The following is a 27131-nucleotide window of genomic DNA, read 5'->3' on the forward strand; positions in this document are numbered from 1 at the left end:
TTGGTGTGTGTGCTCAAATACATCCACGTGAACTGGTGAGTCTGAATTTTTCCATCTATTGTAAGCGGATTAGCCACCATTCTAACTTACGCTACCATATGTGTTCATGTTATTTTCTGTCTGTGGGTGCTTTTATTATTGTATTTTGTTATGTTAGCATGCTGATGCTAATTTTGTCACCTCAGTGGTGCTCTTAACAACACGGCTCATGCTTGTTACACAGGTCACAGGGTATATATTGTGGTAGTTAGTAAGAGAAGCAAATTGATTTTGAGCATCTGGTGGCCGGGCCTGTACCCATGAGGCCTGGCCAGACACAGCCAGAAAAGGCAACGTGAGTCCATCTTCCCATGGGCTCATCACCTTTTGAAGCCAAAGGGGTCGGGTGCGTAGGAAGTTGGAGCTACAGCCAAAGGCAGGGCCTTGACGGTCCGACCCCTAGCTAAAGAAGCTAACTCTTGGGACATGCAATGTCACCTCTCTGGCAGGGAAGGAGCCCGAGGTGGTGTGTGAGGCAGAGAAGTTCCGACTAGATATAGTCGGACTCGCCTCCACATACATTTCGGTTCTGGTAGCAGTCCTCTCAAGAGGGTTTAACTATCTCTCTCTCTCTGGAGTTGCCCACGGTGAGAGGCACAGAGCAGATGTGGGCATACTTATTGCCCCACAGTTTAGCACCTGTATGCTGGGGTTTATCCCAGTAGACGTGAGGGTAGCCTCCCTCCGCCTTCGGGTGGGGGGACTGGTACTGACTGACTGTTATTTGTGCATAAGCACCAAACAGCAGCTCAGAGTGCCCACCCTTTATGGAGTCCTTGGAGGGTGTGCTGGAGAGCACTCCCTCTGGGGATTCCCTCGTTCTGCTGGGGGACTTCAACGCTCACTTGGGCAATGACAGTGAAACCTGGAGGAACGTGATTGGGAGGATCAACCCCCCCCGATCAGAACCCGAGCGGTGATATACTAAATGCTATGTTCAAACATAGGGGAGTCCATATGTGCACTTGGCAACGGGACACCTTAGGCCGCAGTTCTATGATCGACTTTGTAGTCGTGTCATTGGATTTGTGGCCGCATGTTTTGGACAATCGGGTGAAGAGAGGGGCGGAGCTGTCAACTGATCACCACCTCGTGGTGTGTTGGCTCCGATGGCGGAGGAAGATGCTGGCCAGACCTGGCAGGCCCAAACGTATTGTGAGGGTCTGCTGGGAATGTCCGTCAGTATCCCCTGTCAGAAAGAGCTTCAACACCCACCTCCGGCAGAACTTCTTCCTTGTCCCGGGATGGTAGGGGACATTGAGTCCAGTGGGCCATGTTCCGTACCTCCATTGTTGAGGCAGCTGATTGGTGCTGTGGCCGTAATGTGGTTGGTGCCTGTCGTGGCGGCAATCCCTGAACCCACTGGTGGACACCAGAAACATCTGTGCAGAGTATTTACTGGAGCTTGCAATGGAAAACACCTCCCAAAGTGGTGGAAAATGACAGGGCTAAAATCCTGTGGGATGTCCAGATACAGACGAATAAGATTGTCGTGGCCAACCAACCGGACATCATGATCATGAACAAGCAGCAGAGGACAGCCGTTGTGATCAATGTAGCATCCCACACAATGGAAATATCAGGAAAAGGAACACGAGAAACTAGAGAAATACCAAGGACTCAAGGAAGAGCTGGAGAGAGCCTGGAAGGTTAAAACAATCACAGCATCCTGTTCTGTAATTGGAGGATTCAGTTTTTTCCCAGAAATTCATATTTTTCTTTTTTTGCACTTTTCATGTTTCCACAACCTTTTTTTGTACCTACAAGTGGATAAGAGCAAACTTTTTCCTCTCTACTGGATCATGACTCATGACTCGTAGCGCTGTTGATCTGTGGCTGAGAGTGTGAAATGAATTAGTGGAGCAAACACAAGGTGCTGTATGCCAGCTACAACCGCAAGCAGCAGTGACTCGTTGCAGGCTTCCACGCCCATGTGATAGGATGATGACTTGCAAAAGCAGAAAATTTCTGTTCCATTAGAACTTTTTTGGTGGTGGTGGGGCTGGCTATTTTAAGTGTTGGCCTCTCTCTGCTTTATTCAACAAGTTAAAACACTGTACGTCTCTTGTTTCACATTGAAGTATTACTAAAAGGAGCACTTCCTATGGCGGTGCAAATTATACAGTGAGTCCGCAAGTCACCAACAAGATACAGTGGGGCAAATAAGTATTTAGTCAACCACCAATTGTGCAAGTTCTCCTACTTGAAAAGATTAGAGAGGCCTGTAATTGTCATCATGGGTAAACCTCAACCAAGAGAGACAGAATGTGAAAAAAACCACAATCACATTGTTTGACTTTTAAAGAATTTATTTCCAAATTAGAGTGGAAAATTAGTATTTGGTCACCTACAAACAAGCAAGATTTCTGGCTGTCAAAGAGGCCTAACTTCTTCTAACGAGGCTCCACTCTTTACCTGTATTAATGGCACCTGTTTTAACTCCTTATCGGTATAAAAGACACCTGTCCACAACCTCAGTCAGTCACACTCCAAACTCCACTACGGCCAAGACCAAAGAGCTGTCGAAGGACACCAGAGAAAAAATTGTAGACCTGCACCAGGCTGGGAAGACTGAATCTGCAATAGGTAAAACGCTTGGTGTAAAGAAATCAACTGTGGGAGCAATTATTAGAAAATGGAAGACATACAAGACCACTGATAATCTCCCTCGATCTGGGGCTCCATGCAAGATCTCACCCCGTGGCGTCAAAATGATAACAAGAACGGTGAGCAAAAATCCCAGAACCACACGGGGGGAACTAGTGAATGACCTACAGAGAGCTGGGACCACAGTAACAAAGGCTACTATCAGTAACAAAATGCGCCGCCAGGGGCTCAAATCCTGCACTGTCAGACGTGTCACCCTGCTGAAGAAAGTACATGTCCAGGCCCGTCGGCGGTTCGCTAGAGACTATTTGGATGATCCAGAAGAGGACTGAGAGAATGTGTTATGGTCAGATGAAACCAAAATAGAACTTTTTGGTAGAAACACAGGTTCTCGTGTTTGGAGGAGAAAGAATACTGAATTGCATCCGGAGAACACCATACCCACTGTGAAGCATGGAGGTGGAAACACCATGCTTTGGGGCTGTTTTTCTGCAAAGGGACCAGGACGACTTATCTGTGTAAAGGAAAGAATGAGTGGGGCCATGTATTGAGAGATTTTGAGGGAAAATCTCCTTCCATCAGCAAGGGCATTGTAGATGAGACTTGGCTGGGTCTTTCAGCATGACAATGATCCCAAACACACAGCCAGGGCAACAAAGGAGTGGCTTCGTAAGAAGCATTCAAAGGTCCTGGAGTGGCCTAGCCAGTCTCCAGGTCTCAACCCCATAGAAAATCTGCGGAGGGAGTTGAAAGTCCGTGTTGCCCAACGACAGCCCCAAAACATCACTGCTCTAGAGGAGACCTACATGGAGGAATGGGCCAAAATACCAGCAAGTGTGTGAAAAGCTTGTGAAGAGTTACAGAAAGCGTTTGGCCTTTGTTATTGCCAACAAAGGGTACATAACAAAGTATTGAGATAAACTCTTGGTATTGACCAAATACTTATTTTTCACCATGATTTGCAAACAAATTCTTTAAAAATCAAACAATGTGATTTTCTGTTTTTTTTTTCTCCACATTCTGTCTCTCATGGTTGAGGTTTACCCATGTTGACAATTACAGGCCTCTCTAATATTTTCAAGTGGGAGAACTTGCACAATTAATGGTTGACTAAATACTTATTTGCCCCACTGTATTTTGCTACGATGGCCACGTAACCCAAATTTCCGCGTCTGAATTTCCTAGGCACTGTAAAATCGCAGTTTGTGTCAAAACACTTGTATAAAATTGCTAAAATAACATTAATTTAAAAAAAAATACTTACCATTACTGCTAAGATGTAGATGGAGAAGAAGTTAGGGAGACTTTGAGAGGTATTGCATGTGCACCAACTTTTGGCGACATAAGGTCTGTGTGAACACAAAACTGCTTTTGTTGTAATATTAGACAGTATAAAAAATATTTGCAGATTCAAGTAATATCAGGACGAAAAGTCGTAAAATTGCAAGAGTGAAATCGTTAAATTACTTTTGGCGATGCAAGGTCTGTGTTAACACAAAACTGCTTTTGGTGACCAGCAAAGACGTTTTCGCGCAACCTTTTCCTTTGTTATGGATTCAGCATATTGTAACAAATTGGGTTGCATGCATTCTTCATGTTGCAGTGTTGACGAGTTGTTTCACATGACGACCCTAAACGCATCGTGTGACTAACTGGGGAGAGAGGGAAGGTGGACGAGTTGGCAGGAGCGCGGATTTTCTTGATTTGTTTTCGTTTTGTTGGCAATGGCTAGTTTACAGCAGTGTTGTTTTCGTCAACAATGACGATAACGAAAAGTTTTCGCCGACGAACAATTTTTTTCATGACGACGAGCTCAAAAAGTTGCTAGGGAGACTGGAACATAAGAAGAGTTGCGCTAAGTAATCATTAGATGCTAAATGTAACTCCTAGCATTAGCGTAACATTTGTGTTTGCATTAGCTCCAGAATGGCGAGCATCCTCCTTAAACACAGGCCAGTCTAAAGCAAACTCACTAGCCTTTTCTAGTCAGTAAGTCAAGAGGATGTTAAACGCTCTGACAATTTTTTTTTTTTTTTTTTTAACATACAGTTCGTGGCTTAATGGTAGGTTGAATTGAAAATAATGTACTGCTTTTCCTGCTGAGTGTATTACAATCTGACAGGGATCAGGAACAAAACGGACCCAAATTGACAGTGTTCCCAAGAGGTATAATGTGTGTCACAATTTTTAGCACCCGTGGTGTTAATACTTTGTACAACCCCCTTTTGCCAACAAAACAAGGTCTGGGGACTGAGATGGACATGGGAGGAGCTTGATTTTGTGTCTGGTGAACCATTTCTGTGTAGATTTGGCCATATGTTTAGGGTCATTGTCTTGCGGAAAGACCCAGTGATGACCCATCTTCAGCTTTCGGGCAGAGGGGAACAGATTTTGATTTAAAATGTCCTTGTATTTCAAAGCATTCATGATGCCATGCACCCTAACAAGGTTCCCAGGGCCTTTGGAAGCGAAACAGCCCCACAGCATCACTCACCCAACCCCATACTTCACAGTGGGTATGAGGTGCTTTTCAGCATGCGCATCTTTCGTGGCACGCCAGACCCACTTAGTGTTTGGTTCCAAAAAGCTCAATCTTGGTCTCATTTGACCAAAGCACACGGTCCCAGCCTGGGACCGTGTGCTTTGGTCAAATGAGACCAAGATTGAGCTTTTTGAATTGAGCTTTATTTGAATAAGAAAAATATTAGAAGCTCAAAAACACATCTTAACCAGGGGTGACAAAAATTATGGAGGGCACTGTACATCTGTAGCGCTGCAATGCATGCTAGAAGGCATGTTGGACAACAACAGTTTTGACAGCAGGTGGCAGCAGAGGTTGACTGTCTTCCCCAAGGGAGCAGTGATGGCCAAATGAAGGTTCTTGAAGCAATGAAGCTTTGCAGCCAATGGGTTCAAAGGTTTATGATGGTTCATTTGGTCTTATGACAGTTGTATGATGCTGTCAAATAAAATGTTACCGGTTAATATCTTTTGGTGTAAACATCACATAATACAGTGAGTACAGCTGCAGCTTATAGTCCAATGTGGCTTATCTATGAACAAATGCCGTTTTTGTGTCAAATTTGGTGGGTGGCGGCCTATAGTCAGGTGCACCTTATAGTTCGAAAATTATGGTAATCACATTTCAGGACAGTGCATACCACATGTTACATTAGGGAGATTTATTGTGGCATTGTCAACATATAGAAATCAACACATAGTTTCATCTGAATGACATACAAACATTCAAAATGTTGCACATCACAAAGTTCATAAGGCTTGGTTGTCCCAGAGGAGGGGTGAGTGGGAAAGTAGGGCAGATGTTACCTTAAAAAAAAAAAACTCCCAGAGTCACTTTAATGAATAAAACTAATATGATAAGAGGAAAAATCAGCAGTCTGTAACTATACATGCTCACACAATTCATCAATGCCACCTTTCAACATAATTTCTATGCCCAGTCATTGACCCGAGTTCATATGCAATGCATTTCACTCTGTTATATGAATTATTGTACACACTTTAATGTATTTTTGCTAATATTGATTACCCAAAACACTTGTCCTTGGATATAACATGGAAAAGTCTCTATCTGCCATTATTATTCTTTTTGTAATCAAAATGCACCTAAACAAACTTCCTGTCAACAAAATGTTTGAAAGTGACGCAGGCCAAAAGAACAGCTGACAAAAGTGGATAATTAACGGCTAAGCTACATGTTAATATAATGCTACATTATGTTCATGAGCTAAATTTCAAAATGACTAATATTTGACATTACAACAAGTAGGAACATTTTGGTGGCCAATACCTGCTAGCATGTATTTTAACCTCGTGTTTGGCCAACTACAAGTTATGTTAATTGCATCTTTTATTCTTGAGGCTAATCTGAAGTGAGAGACCCAAACTCAAATTGAATCTAAAAGAGTGGAGAAAAGCTCTGCTAGTTAACACAAAAACATGCTAGCATACGCCGCTCGCCTCATGTTTGTCTTTGGGGAAAGCTCCGCTACTTAACACAAAAACATGCTAGCATGCGCTGCTCGCTTTGTGTTTGTCTTTCAACACGGCAATGTGTTCATGATATTTTTAATTTTGTATATTTTCAATTAGAAAATGAAAATACAACCATTAAGTAAGCACACTTCCGGGGCGGAGTCATGTTTAGTTATTTTTGTCCTTCTCTGTCAACTAAAAAATGTTTTCATGCATTCTAGTGATGGTCAAGACAGCCAAGCCTACAAAAAAAAGACAAAAGTGAGCAACATTTTTCATATTCTCTTTTTTTGCCACATTAAATAACATTTTATTTACAAAAGGAGGACATGCAGGTTTTCGGGCTCTTAAAAAGGGACATAAGGAAGCAATTGAGCATGTAAATGAAGAGCTGTACATCTATGATACCTTTTGAGAATGACCTCAGATCTACTTCTTGATGTTAGCAGTTTGTATTACTGAATATCGTCATAGTGATTTGGCCCTTCTGTTGGATTTCAGTAGGAAAAATAAATGCTTTTTCACTGCATATTTTCTGTATGCATATATCGTGTTTTTATATACGCATTATGCATATTTATATGAAACAGGAAATATTTGTACGGAAATTTGTGACAGTACTGCTTGTATGGGTCAACTGAATTCACAATGATGACAAAGGTAGTGCATCAGTAACAGTTTCGCAAGAAATAAACACACAGCATGGTACACATATACAGAACGTGCAGTGCAAAACTATTAGTATTTTGAGAAATATTTGGATGTGCGTCTAGCTAGTAGATGTAGGTGGTTGCAATCTATGCTTTGGAGAAGCAATTTTGAAAATGGAATCCACTTCTGTGCTGTTGATTTAATACCAATAGCTTTGTCGGAAGCTTATTTGGTCAAATACTTGCTGAGAAAATGATGATAAAAGTATTGTAAACTGATTATTAAAAAAAAAAAAAAAATCAAATGAATTGACGGCAACAAACATGTTTAAAATTTTTCAACCATCTTAGAACACGTCTCTTAATATTTTGTTTTTAACCCCATCACATTTTGAGTTGTGAGTGTGGAGTTTAAAAAGTTTTTTTTAATCTAATAATGATTAAAAAAAAGTCTTAAAAGATGATTTTAAGTCTTCTTTCCAGTAGCGGTTTTAGGGGTGGAGCCACAGGGGTACTAGCTCCACCTCTAATTTGAATGATCCCTGAAGTGCCCTTGTCTTCATTTTACCACAAAGCATGGCGATCGGCGAATCCTTCTTTTCTGAAGTGAGAGAGAATGAGATAATGTTGTTTCTAGAATATGCTAAAGGTGCACAATGTAGGACTGATGGCCAAAAACGGCACTGCATCTAGATCGAACTATTGACTAGCACAAAATGCTCTACTCTTCGGAATACAGCTTCACATTGGAGAACCTGCAGGAAAAGAACTTTAAGTGGCAAATGACTACTCCTATGCAGAAGGTATATCTGATTTTTAATTTTCATGTTTTCAATGTAATACAGTGATCCCTCACCACTTCGCGCCCTCAGTCCATCACAGATTTGTTTTCCAATTAGAAAAAAATTAATAAATACAGATTAGCTGTTCCGAGCGTGTCACGTAGTCTGACTTTTCACCCTGCTGCTTTTTGTTGGTCAGGCAGTGCACTGGAGTTGGTTATTAAAGTAAATGATGATCGACAGACATACAATGTTTGATCTTGCCACAGATTTTATAACCCAAAGCTTCAAAGCGCAGCATGCGTCACTCATCGTTTAACTTGTTAAACAGTTGCTGTGGCAACTCCTTGTGTGTAAGTGAGCAGCTTGAGCAGATTTCAGTGGACTCACTCAATGAAGCATTTTTCTACTTTATTCTTGTTTAAAAATGATTCGGTGGGACAGTAGCATGTTTAAAACTTATCATAATTATTACATTTAAAGTGCTTAAAACCATTTATTAAAATATATACATACATAATTTTTTTCTTAATTATACTTAGGGAAAAAAAGTGAAAAAAAAAACTAGGGCTGTCAAACGATTATAATTTTTAATCAAGTTAATCACAGCTTAAAAATTAATCGCAATTCAAACCATCTATAAATATGCCATATTTTTCTGTAAATAATTGTTGAAATGGAAAGATAATACAAGACGGAAAATGGAAAGATAATACAAGACAGATATATACATTCAACATAAGTACTGTATTTGTTTATTATAAAAATAAAACAACATGATGGCATTAACATTATTAACATTCTGTTAAAGCGATCCATGGATAGAAAGACTTGTAGTTCTTAAAAGATAAATGTTAACGCAAGTTATAGAAATTTTATTCTAAAACCCCTCTTAATGTTTTCATTTTAATAAAATTTGTAAAATTTTCAAACAAACAAAAAAAAAACCAGTAGCTCGCCATTGTTGATGTCAATAATTACACAATGCTCATGGATGGTGCTGCAACCCATAAAATCAGTCGCACCCAAGCGCCAGCAGAGGGCGACAAAACACAAGTAACAAATGGACATGACACTGTCATTTTAATCTGTTTGAGCGGGGCACGTTCGTTAATTGTGTCAAATATTTTAACGTGATTAATTTAAAAAATTAATTGCCGCCCGTTAACGCGATAATTTTGACAGCCCTAAAAAAACATGTTATATCTCTTTCTAATGCTAAATCCGAATAAATACATTGACACACCAAAAAAAAATAATTTCTTTTTGGTGGGGGGGGGGGCGCTACTTCACAGTTTTTCACTTATCATGGCCGGTTCTGGTCCTCATCAACCGCGAAAAACGAGGGATCACTGTAGTACCAACATTTAGTCATGACGATTAAAAGAGCCGTGATACCAGGTCAAAGCTAGTTTATGTCACCATGACCTAGGTTTGGGAGGGATAATTGCTTTTCTCAATGTATAAGCACACTGGAAAAGAAGTATATAATTTGGTAATGAATTAACAGCATCCACAAAACAATTTACTTGCTGCATCCATTTTAATTTCCGTTACTGACTAAATATCCACATGCGTAAAGACTTTATCATTGCCTCGGTCAATGGATCCACATGCTAAATAACGTAGCGCAACCACGTCAAATGAATGTACACTGTATATCCTTGTTTTGCTACCCTTTTTGTCTTGAATCCTTTGAGATTTGTTACGTTTTTTTTTTTTTTTTTGCTTGAATGGTAGATATAATTCAGCCTTATGTGGATTTCAGAGCTGTGGAAACCTGGACGAAGACTGGAAAATGGTCTCGAGACCATGGCTGATCATGAACACGGAACAAGAACAGGAACAACTATGTGACGTGTTAACCGTCTTTTAAAATGGGAAAATCTCTGTTTAACCATTGAGATCAGTTTTAGAAGTATTTCAAAAAACATGTTTAATGTCTATTGAAATATTGTGGTCATTTCATGAATAATTGAAGTGCAAATCTTATATTGTGCATCTTTAAATATGAATGCTGCTTTTTGTGTTTAAAATGGCTTTCAAAAAAGTGATTAAAATTATTGTTCCATGTATTGTATGCTTACTTGCGCACAGTATGATTAAATATCAATTATTACAAACAGGTTCATCTTTGCTTGAATGTCAAAGATGTTTTTAGCGCCACATGCAGGATAATCTGCATATTGGCTTGTTGACCAAAACAAACACTGAACAAAGATGGCAACAACACTTGGCCCCTGCTTGAGAAAAATCCTAGAACCGCCACTGCTTCATTCTCCAAAATCTCCTTTAATGTTTTAAGTCTTTTCATTGTGTTTAATTGTATTTCTTTACATGAGTATCTTTTTTGGAAAAAAATGATTTTATCAAATATATACACACACACATACATACATATGTGTATGAATCTGCTCTCTTGATATATTTTTTGATCATTTAAATGCTTTTTTTCTCCTCCCCCAGTGGTTTAGAGGACATTTTAAACTATAAACATTTCTGTTGTGTAAGTGGAAAAAGTTGTACACCAATTGTATAGCAGTACCTGTGACCCATGAAATAAGTAGTAACCCACAAACTGAAAGAAAAAAATAATGTGTTCATTTTTGGCCTTGGCAAAGATCGGCACTTTTTAATCACATAATGCTTATAATCGACCTTTTGCACAATACTGTATTGTATAAATGGCCACTTGGGCACACTAGCACTAGGCATTTTGCGTCATAGCTAAAGTCTAGATTGTTTAACTGGAAGGAACGCCTCTTACTGCACTCAAGCACGGTATACTGTACTTGTCTGGTTTGGAAAAGGTGCAAAATTTCTGGCAGTGGCTACGTTTACATACAGCTAGTCAGGCTTTTCTTAATCATGTAGCCCGGTAACACACGGCCACGTAAAACCGTTCATACTCAAATGTGCTCATATTTCTGTTTTTTTAAAATGCTTATGTTAACCCTTTTCTAACCAGTTATTCAAAGTATTTGTGTTCTGCACATGCTCCAGCCACAAGGCATCTTGATCTTTTGAGTACAGGTAGTAACTGTTGCTCTGTGATAACTGGCAAAATGCGCCACGAAAAATTTGACTTCATTAGTGGAGTGAAAGGCTTAAACATCGTTTTGAATTGGTGATAGAAAGTACCAGGAGGTTGAAATTCGAAACGCGGCCAATGAAAAGTTACGAGAAGCAGAGCACAATTTCTATCACCACATACTCTGAGTGCATGTCACATTTAGGATAAAAATATCCTGATTCATGCATGCACACCAGAACAAAAACTAAATAAATAAACCCAACAACAACTGAATATTTACCTCTACCCAATTATTGGCCAATAAACAATTTACATACAGTATCATCCTTGAAATAATAAAAGGACCATCATTTCATTTAAAGCAACACGAGGTAACTTTTCAACCTTTATAAACTGCTATCATAACATTTGTGATGATATGTCGACTGACTAGTTGAATGACACTTCTTTTATATCTTGAGGGGGTCTGTATCGCTTTCACCGATACTAATAAACTTTGAGGAGGGTGGCAGGAATCCTGCCACACAAAAAAACAACAAATGTGCAAACTGCTTTATGGCATACTGTGGTATGAAAAAGTATCTGACCTTTTTGGAATTTCTCACATTTCTGCATAAAATCACCATCAAATGTGATCTGATCTTTGCCAAAATCACATACATGAAAATACAGTTTCTGCTTTACCTAAAACCCCCCAAACAATTATAGGTTTTCATATTTTAATGACTCTAGCATGCAAACAATGACAGAACAGGTAAAAAATACGTAAGTGAACCCTCTGCCTAAGGATACTTAAAGAGCAGTTGAAACCAATTTTTACCAAACAATTTAAGTCAGGTGTGTGCCCAATCACTGACGACTGGTTTAAAGCTGCCCTGCCCACTATAAAACACACACCTGGCAAGAAATGTCTCGATGAGAAACATTGTCTAAAGTGCATCATGGCTCGGTCAAAACTTCTGTCTGAAGACCTGCGATCAAGGATTGTTGATTTGTATAAAGCCCGGAAAGGATACAAAACCATTTCTCAAAGTCTGGATGTTCATCAATCGACAGTCAGAGACGTTACAAATGGAGAGAATTTGGCTCCGTTGCTTCTCTCCCAAGGAGTGGCCGTCTACAAAAGATGATGTCAAGAGTTCAGCGCACAATACTCAGAGAGGTAAAAAAGAACACTAGATTGTCTGCTAAAGACTTACAGAAACCACTGGCACAGTCCAATATCTCTGTGCACACATCAACTATATGTAAAACAATTGCAAAAAATAGTGTTCATGGGAGGACTCCACAGAGGAAGCCACTGCTGTCTAAAAAAAAAAACAAAAAAACATTGTTGCTCGTTTAATGTTCGCAAAAAGGCACTTGGACACACAACAGAACTTTTGGCAAAATATTTTGTGCACTGATGAAACCAAAGTTGAATTGTTTGGGAGTAACACACAACGTCATGTTTGGAGGAAAAATGGAACAGCTCACCAACATCAACACCTCATCCCTACCGTGAAGCATGGTGGAGGAAGCATCATGAATTGGGGCTATTTTGCTGCCTCAGGGCCTGGACAACATGCAATCATTAATGGAAGAATGAATTCAAAAGTTTATCAGGATGTTTTTGCAGGAAAACCTGAGTCCGTCCGTCCGTCACAAAGTTGAAGCTAAAAAGAGGATGGACGCTGCAACAAGACAATAATCCAAAACACTGAAGTAAATCAACTTCAGAATGGTTTCAGAAGAACAAAATACACATTCTGGAGTGGCCAAGTCAAAGTCCAGACTTGAACCGCATTGAGATGCTGTGGCATGACCTAAAGACGGCGATTCATGCCAGACATCCCAGAAATCTGACTGAACTACAGCAGTTTTGTAGGGAGGAATCAGCCAAGATTAGTCCTCATCAATGTGCCCGACAGATCTGCAGCTACAGGAAGCGTCTAGCCTGGTACACCAGACTCACCGCTGTTCCAGCTATTGAGTCTGGCCACCATTCAGCGGATAAAATTTCCAGGGCGGAGCAAGCCACAGCAAACAGACAGCGGAGTGGATTAATCAGCAACGGGTGAACGTGACGTTAGTAAAACGACGAGGGACTTGAGCGCGGAAGTAAACATACGAGTAGAGCGGAGTTTATTCAACATGGCTAGCGCGAGACAGACTGTTGTCAATGGCTTGTGTCGGTGTGTTTTTGGTAATTTAAAACTGATTTTACCGTGAATTGAAACATATTCGCGGCTCTTCTGTTCGCCGTGTTGTTGTGGAGACGACTTCCGATACGGAAGAGTGACGTTGCTCGTTAAGAACACATTACGGACATAAACGAATCTGATTGGACTGTTGATTTTGTGCTTGCTCGAGAGGCCGTTAATGGGCTGGTGTTTGAAAAATACAGGGAGAACAGTCTGGCCGTGCCAGGCGAGGAAGCGTCTGGTTGAAGTTATTGGTGCCAAACGAGGGGCCACAAAATATTAAATGTGATGGTTCGCTTACTTATTTTTTCCCCCTTTTGACATTGTTTGCATACTATCCTCATTAAACATGAAAACCTATACATGTTTGGGTGGTTTTAGTTAAAGCAGACACTGTTTTTTCATCTGTGTGATTTTGACAAAGATCAGCTCACATTAGATGGGGATTTTATGGAGAAATGTGAGAAATTACAAAAGGTTCAGCTACTTTTTCATACCTCTGTACGTCACTTCTCCCTTTCCCCATCCATTATAAAGACGGAAGTCAATGCAAGCTCTATTGTGCAAATTCTGCAAAGATGGCAATGCAACAAAAAAGACCAAAAGTTTTGTCTGAGGACGAAAAATAATAAAAGGACACTCAAAAATAAACATTGGACTGGATTTCACTCGCTTGCGTGACACCCCCCCCCACCCCCGCTATTGTTTAGCTACAACTGGATTCATTACCTCATTATTATTCAACCTTCACACAGCCGCTTGAAAACAGAAAAGTCGTTTAATCCATCTGCAGGCAACCGGTAAATGAGGATTTTACTACACCATGCGCTCATGCGCTGGTCCTCATGGGAAACGCAATCTTCCTTAAGGCAAAACACTACCTTTTTTGTCCACCGGCATCGCTAAAATCGACCAAAACTGAAAAGTTATCAAGTGTTGCTTTAACACTACCACTTTTGTGCAGTAGTTTCACTTTTGTTTACCCCACAAATTAGTTTTACACTTTTTTACTCCTGCTCTCTCAAAGTTGTGATCCTTTTTCATATAATTTTAAATTCATTTTTACTCTGTCACTTAGGCCCTGACACGCATTTCCTTCATTGTAACCACCAGAAATAAGCCACAAAGTCATAAAAATTTCCATGAATACAGTTTAGCACAGTGGAATGGCCACGATCCAGTTACTGTGAAACAAAAGGCCCAGTGTAAGTACGCCTAATACTATAGAAGCTTTTCTCGTTGTTGTTGGTAAATGAGGGACACGTTATTGGTTATGGCATGGGCTGCCATTTCCTGAGAAGTTGATAACAACTGACTGGACAGTACGAATGGAAGCCATCAACAATGCTGTGTAGTTTTGAATTTGGTTTGGTTGGATGGAGAAAATGTCAAAATGACCACTTTGGGAGACGAGATGCTCAGTAGATTTTGACACAGTGTTGTGGAAGAGAGCTGCAGGCTAAAACGTCCTCTAAGACACACATCATCGGAAACGTACAAACGACACTGACATAACACAAATCTCAACCAACGTCCTTCTCTTGCCTCCCCGTCTCAACAATTCATTTGAGAAATACCTGCCATTTTTGCTCTTAGATGCTTTCCTCCTGCACACCAACAAGCTATACATTTAACATGAAGACATGACATGTTGTATCAGCACAAAAAAATACACCCCACCCCTCCTGTTACCAAAATGACATCACATGGTCTGACAGAGAGCCGACTTGAATTTGTGCTGTTGGAGTCGTAAAAAATACGCCCTCCGCCCCCAATAAATTTGGGTAAATTTGCTTGGTTTTTTTTTTTCTTTTGTAAATTATCACATTTTTTCCAAAATAAGATCAAGTAGATCCTCTGAATGAAAAATTCCTGAAAGATCTGTGACACATAAAAATGTATAAAACCTTAAAAACAATGTGTACCAATGTTTTTTGTCTGTTTACTCTATTAACTTAGGAGAGTTTGGTAACTTTTAGCATGACTCCTGCCCACTCTTTAATAATCAACATGCTCTGGGACCAATTAGGGCACTATAAAACAAGGACAAAAGTCTTTGCATTATTTCATCAGCAAATTGACAATCTTTCCTTGATGTGCCTCTGGTGTGCCTTTTACCGGTCTTCTTTCGTATGCCACAAACATCTATTATATCTTAACAAGCGATCCCATCTTATGGTGGTCTGCTGATCAAGACTGATGATACAACAGTAGTTAAGACTGAGAATAAAATCGGATTACATGTTAAGACTAAGGAGCCTCAGACATGATACGGGGGATCAATGAAACGATTAAAATGTGTACATACAGTAGTTTAACATGAACAAAGACCAAGCAGGGATGAGAAATTTAGCATAATATATGCATAAAATATACATTTGTGCCCTAGAAGTATGTATAACATGCATAATAGCGATAGATAACATTAATATGATTCCATTGCAGTTAGGCAAATGAAGCACATCTTTAGAAATGTTTACGTAGGAGCAGTGTTGTTAATCTTACTTTAAAAAATTAATTACAGTTACAAATTACTTCTTCAAAAAAGTAACTGCGTTAGTAACTCAGTTACCTGAATGTAAGAGTTACTTGTTACTTGGCAAAGTAACTGGTGTTTCTTTTTTCTCTCTCCCCCCCCCCCCCCCCCCCAAAAAAAAAACAAAAACAAAAAAAAAGGTTAAAGGGTTTTTGGGACAATTGGCCCGAGCCCAATTCTTTACCTTAAACTTAACTAGACTCAGTGGTATTGCGGATATTGCCATAACTAGATAGTAACCTTTGCTATGTGTGGAAGTCATTTAATGTTGTGAATCAACCGTTAAAGTTGTTAAAATTGCTCCCGTTATTGCATTAGCTCCCTTCTGTCTACTTTCGACGTGTACGTTTTAAAACTGTTTCATCATTTAAAGATAGATTTAAGTTTTGCCGATTTAGGAGCATTTTTGATAAAAAGTTACTTAGGTTAGCTAGGAAGGTTCTCTACAACAGAGCTTTCCTGAGAAGTCTACTGCTTTAAGATGACGGCTGTTTACTAACGCATCTACCGGTAGCTTTTTATACACGTTGCTAATTCCGCCGTGGCTGTCATTTGCATCTAGTTCTGGATATATGTGATATCTACCGTAGCATCATGTGGGCGTAGTTTGTAGGCTATCGGTTAAAGTCATGTATTATTGGAGCCACCTAGCATAGTAGCATTGCGTTTGCAACGGCTTCACAACTACCTTGCATCCTCCCACTCCTGCTCTGCTCTCTCGTCTCCGTGAGTCCGTCTCTCTGACTTTTCTCGCGTCTCAGTCAACCAACATAGTAACGCATAGTAATGCACGCCTTTCCCGCCTCAGTAACGGTAACGGCGTTGCCAAGATGAGAAAAGTAATTAATTAGCTTATTCACTCCCGAAGAAAATAACGCCGTTAGTAACGCCGTTATATTCTAACGCCGTTATTAACAACACTGCGTAGGAGTAGACGGAACTTTCCAGCAAAGTTGCGTTTGTTTACACAGAAATCAGGCTAATGATAGTAATACAATAATATTAACACAGAAATTGAGCTGTTCACACACTGTTGCTGGTATTTCGGCCGATTCCTCCATGCAGATCTCCTCTAGAGCAGTGATGTTTTGGGGTTGTCGTTGGGCAACACGGACATTCAACTCCCTCCTCACCCCGTGGCGTGAATATGATAAGAACGGGGAGAAAAAAATCCCAGAACCACATGGGGGACCTAGTGAATGACCTACAGATAGCTGGGACCACAGTAACAAAGGCTACTATCAGTAACGCAATGCGCCGCCAGGGACTCAAATCCTGCACTGCCAGACGTGTGCCCCTGCTGAAGAAAGTACACACCACAGCCCATCTGCGGTTCGCTAGAGAGCATTTGGATGATCCAGAAGAGGACTGGGAGAATGTGTTATGGTCAGAGGAAACCAAAATAAAACTTTTTGATAGAAACACAGGTTCTCTTGTTTGGAGGAAAAAGAATACTGAATTGCACCATACCCACTGTGAAGCATGGGGGTGGAAACATCATGCTTTGGGGCTGTTTTTCTGCAAAGGGACCAGGATGACTGATCTGTGTAAAGGAAAGAATGAATGGGGCCATGTATCGAGAAATTTTGAGTGAAAATCTCCTTCCATCAGCAAGGGCATTGAAGATGAGACGTGGCTGGGTTTTTCAGTATGACAATGATCCCAAACACACAGCCAGGGCAACAAAGGAGTGGCTTCGTAAGAAGCATTTCAAGGTCCTGGAGTGGCCTAGCCAGTATCCAGGTCTCAACCCCATAGAAAATCTGCAGAGGGAGTTGAAAGTCCGTGTTGCCCAACGACAGCCCCAAAACATCACGGCTCTAGAGGAGATCTGCATGGAGGAATGGGCCAAAATACCAGCAACAGTGTGTGAAAAGCTTGTGAAGCGTTACAGAAAACGTTTGGCCTCCGTTATTGCCAACAAAGGGTACATAACAAAGTATTGAGATGAACTTTTGGTGTTGACCAAATACTTATTTTCCACAATGATTTGCAAATAAATTCTTTAAAAATCAAACAATGTGATTTTCTGTTTTTTTTTTTCCACATTCTGTCTCTCATGGTTGAGGTTTAACCATGTCGATAATTACAGGCCTCTCAAATATTTTCAAGTGGGAGAACTTGCACAATTAGTGGTTGACTAAATACTTATTTGCCCCACTGTATGCTGCGGGGTTTGCTGAAGTTTACATCATATTGAGAGTGGTACTCAATTTTGGGGGGGAAATGCATACTATTACTATTGTTCATTAGAAGTAGTTATCACGTTTATTTTGATTTTCTTACCAATTTCATACAGCTGTTCAACATTTTCCACAAAAGAAAAAAAACAGCCTGTACAAGATTCGTGTTGCTAAATTGGATATTTACTTCCATGTATTTAATAAAATAAAAAAATATATATATATATATTTATTAGTAGATATTATTATAGTTTTGTTGTAAAATGCAACATATTTTCAATGAAGGATTTAGGGATGTCTCGATCTGATCACGTGATCAGAAATCGAGCCGACCGCGCCATTTTTCACAGGATTGGAATTGGGTGAAAAGGATTGGGTTTTTAAGTTTAAAAATAGATTTACGTTTTTCTGCTTCTTCCTCATACAGTCTCTCCCTCCAGCTGCTTTTCCTGGTCAGCAGTGCAGCTGGAGTTTGCTAGTTAAAGTTAATGATGATTGACAGGTTTGTACTTTGATCTGGCATTTGAAGGCTTTGTAGCTTTAAGATCAAAGGCCCAACTGTGTCAATCATCGTTTAGTCAACCTTCAGTGTCTAGAGGCTGTTTTCGGCAGCGAATTTGAGTGGACTCACTCATATGATTTATCTAAGTGTTATGGAGAGTGATTGGAGTTAAAAGTGATGCGATTAAAAATGTAGGTGCGCCTACATTTTGTGCTGGAACACCTTAAAAAAGTTAAGCGCACCAGTGCAACCAATGCAAAAAGTAAGTGTGGAGCCTTGGTAATATACTGTATATTTACAATGTTATTTTTTGCAATATCATTTAGGCCTAATTCATATTTTTTGTTTCACTTTTTAAAGGCTAAAAAGTAATAAAATCACAGAGAAATACAATGGCATTGCCAAAAAGATACAAAAAAAAAAAAAACCATTTTATACTCCGCAACACTTCTGGAAAAAACTTAAACTGAAGTACTGTAAAAAGTTTTGTTAAAATTTTTTAAAAATATCGGATCGGGACTCGTCATCTCGATTCTCAAAATCAGGTGACTCGGGTAACTCGAACGCAAAAATTTGCGATCTGGACATCCCTACAAGGAATATATGGTTTACCATTTGTTAACTCAATATATAAAAAAACAAATACATTTTATAGCTGCAATCACAATACTGTGATATTGCAATATTTTTACTGAAGGTTATTGTAGTGTCAAAATCTGATACAGTCCCAAGCCTATATTCAAGTTGTTCATAGAAATTATATTAAATCTACACATTAATGTATTTGTATAGCTGTCTTACCTAATACATGGGCACAAATTAGTATTTCGCAACAGGTTATAATTGGCTAGTAATCAGACTTGGGGTGTAGACATGTTACATTTCATTTGTGGGCACAAATGTATATTTCTTATGTGCATTTTCCCTGCGTCATGACTGGGACTTTGTGTAAAAACAGATTTTTGGGACTGTTCATCGGGATAATATTAAACCCATACCTGAACTCGATGTTCACATTTTACGTAATTTGTGGCCACAAATACCTAATTTTGATAATACTTTATTTTAATGTGAAATTACACTGCAAAAACAACCTCCTTAAAACTAATTAAATTCCCTTGTTTCAATGTAGATCCACTAGAAATAAGTGAAATTATCTGCCAGTGCGTCAAGTAAATTTTACTTAGATGTCTTGAGATAAGAAAAATGGTTGGTTTAAAATAAGCTTAACAGGCTTATTTTCTAGCAATATTAGTATATTAAATCTTAAAGAAAAAAGCTTGTGTGCCAGAAATGTTCTTAGTTCAAGAATAGAGATTGTTCAAAACATTATTTGAAAGGATTTTTTTCATGATTTAGGTGAAAAAGTACCAAATTTTAGATGTGTGGTGACCTTAAGAACAGATAGTAATATTCACTTAAAGTGGAATAATCTGATGAATTAATCTGTTAACTAGTCCTTAACAGTCAAAAAATATGGAGAAAATTTGACAAGATTTAAGAAAAATAATCTGATTGACATTACAAATTTTCAGTGTATAAGTGTATAAATCTTAATTATGACACGACACCTGACATTATGACAGTTTAGTGGAAAAAAAAAAAAGTCACTTTTGATGCAAAGTTGATAGGAGTTATATTTGAATGGAGGCTTCTCCTAAAAGTATTTTGGTTCCCTTGATCAGTGACATGATAGTGAAAATATTAGGAATTGTCTCCATTCAAATACAACTGAAGCCGTTTTGTCAAGTTTGCACCAAAAGTGACAAAAGTTACCGAATGAGACAGAATGGCATCTATCATAAGAATTTTAATTCATGTTTATGAAATTGGGACAGATGTCATGTTATAATTATGACGGTCTCATGAACACATTCAAATAACTGTTACCCAAATTTCAAAGCAAAAATAATCACTTTTCCCCCCCATATCATGTTTAAGGCTCCATATAAGACTGATGTTTGGGCAACAATTTTATTTTCCCTGAAGTGATACCTTCACTCTTTATGCCTATTGGCCTCAGTGCTTTCCCATTCCATGTTCAGTCAGACCACAGGTTCTCCATGGCCATGCTGAACTTGCACACGATCCAGCGGCGAAGAGGGCAGTAGTACTCATAGTGGAACTGCTCGAACTCTGGCGTTTGGCGGATCTCGTGCAGGAAGGATACGTCCAGGTCGGACTCAAGCAACAGCAGCAGCGTGGGCACGGTGACCATCAGGACTCCAGTGAGCGCGGCGACCAGTCGGGCTATGCTTAACACGCATGCGTTGATCTGGGAGTTGGAAGACAGCAGGCTAAGGACCCCGCCGCCGCCTCGCCTCGCTGCCTGCCGTGTACGCTCGAAGGCCCTGTCACGCTCTCTCTCAGCTTCCAGCTGGGCCTGGATGTCGGGGTCGGCATGGAGCTCCCTCAGAAGCCTGGCGGGGCTTTGGACCGGCGAAGAGAAGAGTAGTTCCACATTTCCTTGGCTCTCGTCCACCGGTGTGGGAAGCATGCTGGCGCAAGGACTAAACAGGAACACATAGAAACATACTGTATTTAATAATTGATACTGTATTTGCATACATTATTTTCATTATGAATATCATTTAAAAACTGAATTCTGTAATATGTCTCAGGTTTTCTTTTTCACAAATTATGGCCTCGAGTTGTATACGAATTTCAAAAACAAGGGTGATACACCGTTCGATTCAAACCCTTGTTTTCAAAAACTAGTAAAGAACCATTTTGAAAACAGAAACCAGAATAAATATCTGGATCCTATTAGCAAATTTATATTGAAATATTTGCACATAATTATACTAACATACACAATAAATTCAGACTTTTTGATCATCTCTATCACGGAACGCAAAAAAATAAAAATTTGTCTTAAGAACACTCAAAATTGTCAGTCTAAATAAATTAAATATGTATATAAAAAAAACTTAGTCAGGGAATAACAAAAATAAATAAAAATGGAGCCTTCCTTTAGGCAAAACACTACTGCTTTTGTCCACAACAACAGCCAAACTCAACAAAAAATTAAAGCTCCTTTGGGCTGCTTCAAGACTACATAAATAAAATAATAATAATAATAATAATAATAATAATGAAAATTAGGGAGAAGGGGAAAACCTCAGTCCACGACATTTCTCACAGTTTAATTAAAGTTAATAGTAGAAAACACATACAGGAGGACATCTCTCTATGCAGCTTCCTACTCGAGTTTTCCAGGTTAGCAAATTCATGCAGTTTAATGTTATGCTATTTCTGATGCAGATAAGACTTTCAGTAGCAAAACTAGTGGTGTGTTCACAAACTCCACAACATTGATGTCTTTTTACATTACTTAGAGTGGCTATTGGTGGCAGAAAAAAAATTACTTTAGACTTAGAGTCAACTTTAATCCATTTTAACTGGCTGCAAGTGTGATTGAGTTATTGCCACCACCTGTGCCACAGGTAAGTAACAGGTGCTTTTAATTACACAAATTAGAGAAGCATCACATGATTTTTCAAAGGGTGTCAATACTTCTGTCCGACCCATTTTAGGAGTTTTGTGTGAAATGATAATGATTTTTTTCTCCCCATTCTTTTTGTGTTTTTAATTGCAAGCAAAATAAATGAGGATATTACTACCAAAGCATTTGTAATTGCAATCATTGTCTGGGAGAAATTGAGCATTATCTGACAGAATTGCTGGGGTGCCAATACTGGCCAGCAGCGTATATATTAGTCGAATTTTTCTTTTATCCCAGACAATAGTTATAGGTGGTTTAAATACCTGACATGTTTTGGCAAACACTTCTGCCTTCATGAGAGACTCTCTGATGAACATGTCAGGTATTTAAACCTATAACTATTGTCTGGGATAAAAGAAAAATTAGACTAACACATTGAAAACATTTTGACAGTATTATCCCATTCTGCTGCTGGTCAGATTTTGTTTTGTTACTATGGGGGCAAAAGTCGACATCACACCTGCAGCTAATTCCAGCTCATCAACAGTAGCATGTAAATGTAGGCGACTAAGAGAAGGGTGCCGAGATATTAACTTGCTGGTCGCGATTCAAGACCTAGTACTTTCGAGTTGCATTGTATTTGCTCCTGGAAAAGTTATGCATGCATTCATTTTCAGCAGATTGGACTATTGCAACGGTATATTTACAGGTCTTGATAAAAAAAATCATTCAGGAAGCTGCAGCTAGTACAGAATGCTGCAGCCAGAGTCCTCACAAATACAAGGAAACTGGACCACATTACATCAGTTTTGAAATCGCTACACTGGCTTCCAGTGAGTCAGAGGATAGCCTATAAAATACTTCTGCTCGTCTACAAAACACTTAATGGCCTTGGACCAAAACACATGCTGGATTTGTTAAGATTTCTATGAAACATCTAGACCCCTAAGGTCGTCTGGAACCGGTCTCCTGTATGTTCCAAGAACAAGAACCAAGCACGGTGAGGCAGCATTTAGTTATTATGCTCCTCTCCTCTGGAACAAGTTACCTGAAGGTCTGAAGGGTGCTTAAACTGTTAGCTCCTTTAAATCAGGGCTAAAAACGCTTTTGTCTCGCACTGCATATCCATAACTGTCAATATATTTCAATCTATTTGCTTTCTATTCCTCTTGTGCTTATCTCCATTGCCGATTTCAATTATTAGCAGTAGTAGTAGTAGTATTTGTTTTATTTTTCATTTATTTTTTATTCTATTCGTGATTATATGCGATTTTTATGAGTTATTTTTTATTCTATTCGTGATTAAATGCGATTTTCATGTATAATTTTATTTCCTATTTCGATTGTCTTTGTTTTTACGATCTATTGATTTTAATGTGATTTTTATGATCTTCATGTGCTGTAAAGCACTTTGAATTGTGCTATATAAATAAATTTGCTTTGCCTTGCTAGCTTGTTGGTCAGCCGCCTGTTTTGGGATCCTCTACTTTGTGCAGGTAATAAATGTATTTATTTTTGTTGTCTTATATGCTCTCTGCCCACCGCTTAGTTTAGTATTATTGATCCCCGTCAACCTATTGTCACGGACCCATTTTGTTATTCCCTCTTTTCCGCGATCGCGTGTTTGTTTTGTTTGTAATTAATAAACCCTTGAACCTTTGGCCTTGTTTTTCGCATTCGCGGACCGTAAAAGGTATATATTATGTTGAGTGGATGTGGAGTTTAAGATAATAGAAAATAGATAATCACAATGGTGGAAGAAAAATGCAAAGAAAGGGCAAGAAATAAGGGAGATGCTTTAATATGTTTTGGAAGGTGCTGCTGTTTTAGTTAGCAATGGCATTCAAACGGTTTCCATCGTTAACTCTAATGTGCCTGGGTAAACAGGTGCACCTGCAGTTGCATGTAGTCAGTGGTGTTTCTAGCCTACTTGGTGCTCTGGGCGACAAGACGCTTTGGCGCCCCCCAGGAACCGCCATTGCATGTAGTGGTGTCAGTGTAACATCATGGTAAAAAACTGATGTGCTAATTTATCTGTGACCTGTTGTCTGTCTCACACCTGTAAACAAGCTCAGAGATGGTCCGTGCTCCTTCAGCATCGTCATCCTCATCGACCTCATCCATCTGGGTTCCCGCTTTGGGTGTCTGAGGTCGGATACTTATGGTCTCCATGGCAACATGAGAAGGTGGAGGTTGTGATGCAGTATTTGCGCCATCCATGCTTTTTTGCTGGTCCGCATGAGCAACTGTATGTGTGAGTGGAGACAATACAGCCGAGTCCTTCAGAGCAACAAAGCCTGGTGGGAGACACAAATACGTACATTCAATTAATAATAATTACACATATTTGATTGTGGTTTTAATCAGCAGCAATTATTGCACAGGAGATGGGGGGTATGGTGGAAAATTGGTTATATGGCACATACACCTTACAGTTCAGTTGTATTGATTTTGTAGCTCAGTTACAATGTGGAGTTCATATGGTCAGCCTACGCTTCTGTAGTTTTTCTCTCACATTCCAAAAACATGTATGGTAGGTTATGCTACAATCAGACACTCCATATGTGTTACTGGATGTTTCTTTTGATTAGGGACGTCCCGATCACATATTGATTGCACCATAGTTCGAGTCACCTGATTTTGAGAATCTGCCGAGTCCCGATCCGAAAACCGAAAAAAAGTGTTGTTCAACTGTCCTACCGTGCCGCTTTCCTAATGTGAATTATTTTGAAGCAAGAATAACGTAGAAAAATCTTGCCTTTATTAAAGGCTTCATTGAGTGAGTCCACCCAAATCCGCTCACGCTGCTAAGAACTTACACACACACACACACAATGAATTGCCGTAACACACTACAGCTAGTGTTTAACAAGCTAAAAGATGATTGACGCATTCGGCGCCTTTGAAGGTAATGCTCCCAAGCTTCTCTGGCAAGATCAAAGCTTCAACGCCTGTCAATCATTGTTAACTTTCCCAAGCATACTCCAGTGCACTGCTAACCAAGATAAGCAGCAGGGGGGAGTGAGCGGCTGTACGATCATGAAGCAGAAAGACAAAAATATACCTTTTTAATAGTGCTGTCATAGTGCAGAATGACCCGCTCATGCGTTGCCTCAAACAGAATGCAATGACGCCATATTTTGCACATTGAGAGCTAAGAGGCAGAGAAAGGCGGGTGGACACAGCACTCCATCACAACAAACACAAGTATCATTTAGTTGCCTGGCTCTGCCAGACTATTCTCCCTGTATTTTTCAAACACTGAGAGAAATAGTCTGGGAACCATCCCATTAACGGCCTTTCGAGCAGGTACAAAATCAATCGACAAATCAGATTCGTTTATTTGCGTGACGTGTTCTTCACGAGCAACGTCACTCTTGCGCGTTGAAAGTCGTCTCTTCAACAACACAGATGGTGAACGGGAGAGCCGAGAATATGTTCCAATCCACGGTAAAATCACTTTTAAATCACCAAAAACACATCGACACGAGTCATTGACAACAGTCTGTCTCGCGCTAGCCATGTCGAATAAACTCCGCTCTCCTCGTATGTTTACTTCCGCGTGCAAGTCCCTCGTCCTGCCCTCGCCATTTTACTAACGTCACGTCTGCCCGTCGCTGATTGGTCCACTCCGCTGTCTGTTTGCTGTGGCTTGCTCCGCCCTGGAAATTGTATCCACGTGAATGGTGGCAAGACTCAATAGCTTGAACAGCGGTGAGTCTGGTGTACCAGGCAAATCATTTAGTGAAAGCACAACAAAAATAATATTCCTATCTCTCTCTCAAAAAAAAAAAAAAAAATGTTCACAAAAAGAAAAGCGCTTCAATCTGTATTAATGAGGCCCTATTCTCACACAGTTAAACAACAATGCAAAGAACTGGCATTCCCAATCAAAATAGCTGTGCAAAATACACATAAAACTTACTCAGCCTTTGTTCAAAATCTATTCAAACATTTCGTTAAGCTCAACAAATACACTGGATGGCAATATTTAGTCACAATATACAAACTATCAGAGGTCTCGTACGTTGTGAAGCCAGCACTCAAATGACCGTGAAGTACAATGGAAACGGGGAACTACGGCGTCAGTTGAGGGACAAAACAATCGTTGGCTTGATATCTAAGTAATTTAAAACTCACCATTAGCCACGTTTACATGCTGACTTTTTTTTCATACTGATTCAAATCATTCCGAATGGAAATTTCACATCTGCTGTTTACATGTCACTTCATCTATTCCGATCCAGCGTTTACATGTGACTGCCTTTATTCCGAAAGGACGTTTGATAACTGCCGTCTGACATGCGCAGATTAATCAAAACAAAGCGTCACGATGCAAAACATGGAGATCGATCGTCAGATCAGCTGCTGTTTTAACTTTTCGAGTGGAAACAAAACTTCAGAATGATACGCCGTTCATTTAAAAAGTTGTGTGGGTGCGCTGTGCGTGTGCTTGGAAGCCATGTTGCAAGTGACGTTACTTACGTCACCAAGTGACGTCACCACGTCAGTACGGAGCATGTGCAGAAAGAACGCAACCAGACACCATTCCGCTTCCCTGTTTACATGATATAATTTTACTTCTAATCGGTTTGGGAAAAGGAATATTCCACCCCTGTGAATCGGAATGAAATTCCATTCGGTTTGGACCTGTTCATTCCGAATGAGGTGTTTATATGGAACACATTTATTCGGTTTGAACAAATATTCCGATTGTAATTGGAATATTTGGCTCCATGTAAACGTGGCAATTGTCTTATCTTTCCATTCAAACAATAATTTACAGAAAAATACGGCATATTTTAGAGATAGTTTGAATTGCAATTAATTATGATTAATTGATTTTTAAGCTGTGATTAACTCAATTAAAAATTTTTAATTAATTAATTGTTTGACAGCCCTACTTTTTAATTAAAAACCCGATCCTTTTCGCCCGATTCCGATCCTTAAAAAATGACGGCTCGATTTCCGATCACGTGGTCGGATCGGGATAACTCTACTTCTGATGCTTGTCATGCTGGTAAGAACTGATCAGCAGGCTGTAGATCCAGGTTGTGTTTTTTCATTGCCAGAAGAGTTGATATGCAGTGCTTTGACGATCGCCTCGGCATTGTGGCCAAGGCTAACATAGGAAAGATTACAGCAGTGGTCACTAAAACTAATCCAAAATATGT

At 39.6% G+C, this 27131-nt stretch overlaps 1 protein-coding gene across 2 annotated transcripts in view; it reads right to left on the reverse strand.

The window, feature by feature from the left end:
- Positions 1–18999: 18999 nt before the first annotated feature.
- Positions 19000–27131, reverse strand: part of frmd3 (FERM domain containing 3) — a 181103-nt gene continuing 172971 nt past the window's right edge. For both annotated transcript variants that reach the window (XM_057832493.1, XM_057832494.1), the window contains 2 exons: positions 24017–24254; positions 19000–21022 (listed from right to left, as the gene is read on the reverse strand). In XM_057832493.1, the coding sequence (XP_057688476.1) occupies positions 20554–21022; positions 24017–24254 (707 nt within the window). In that variant the 3' untranslated portion in view covers positions 19000–20553. The remainder of the gene's footprint in view (positions 21023–24016; positions 24255–27131) is intronic.

This window comes from Corythoichthys intestinalis, chromosome 3 (assembly GCF_030265065.1).
Source record: "Corythoichthys intestinalis isolate RoL2023-P3 chromosome 3, ASM3026506v1, whole genome shotgun sequence".
NCBI lineage: Eukaryota > Metazoa > Chordata > Actinopteri > Syngnathiformes > Syngnathidae > Corythoichthys > Corythoichthys intestinalis.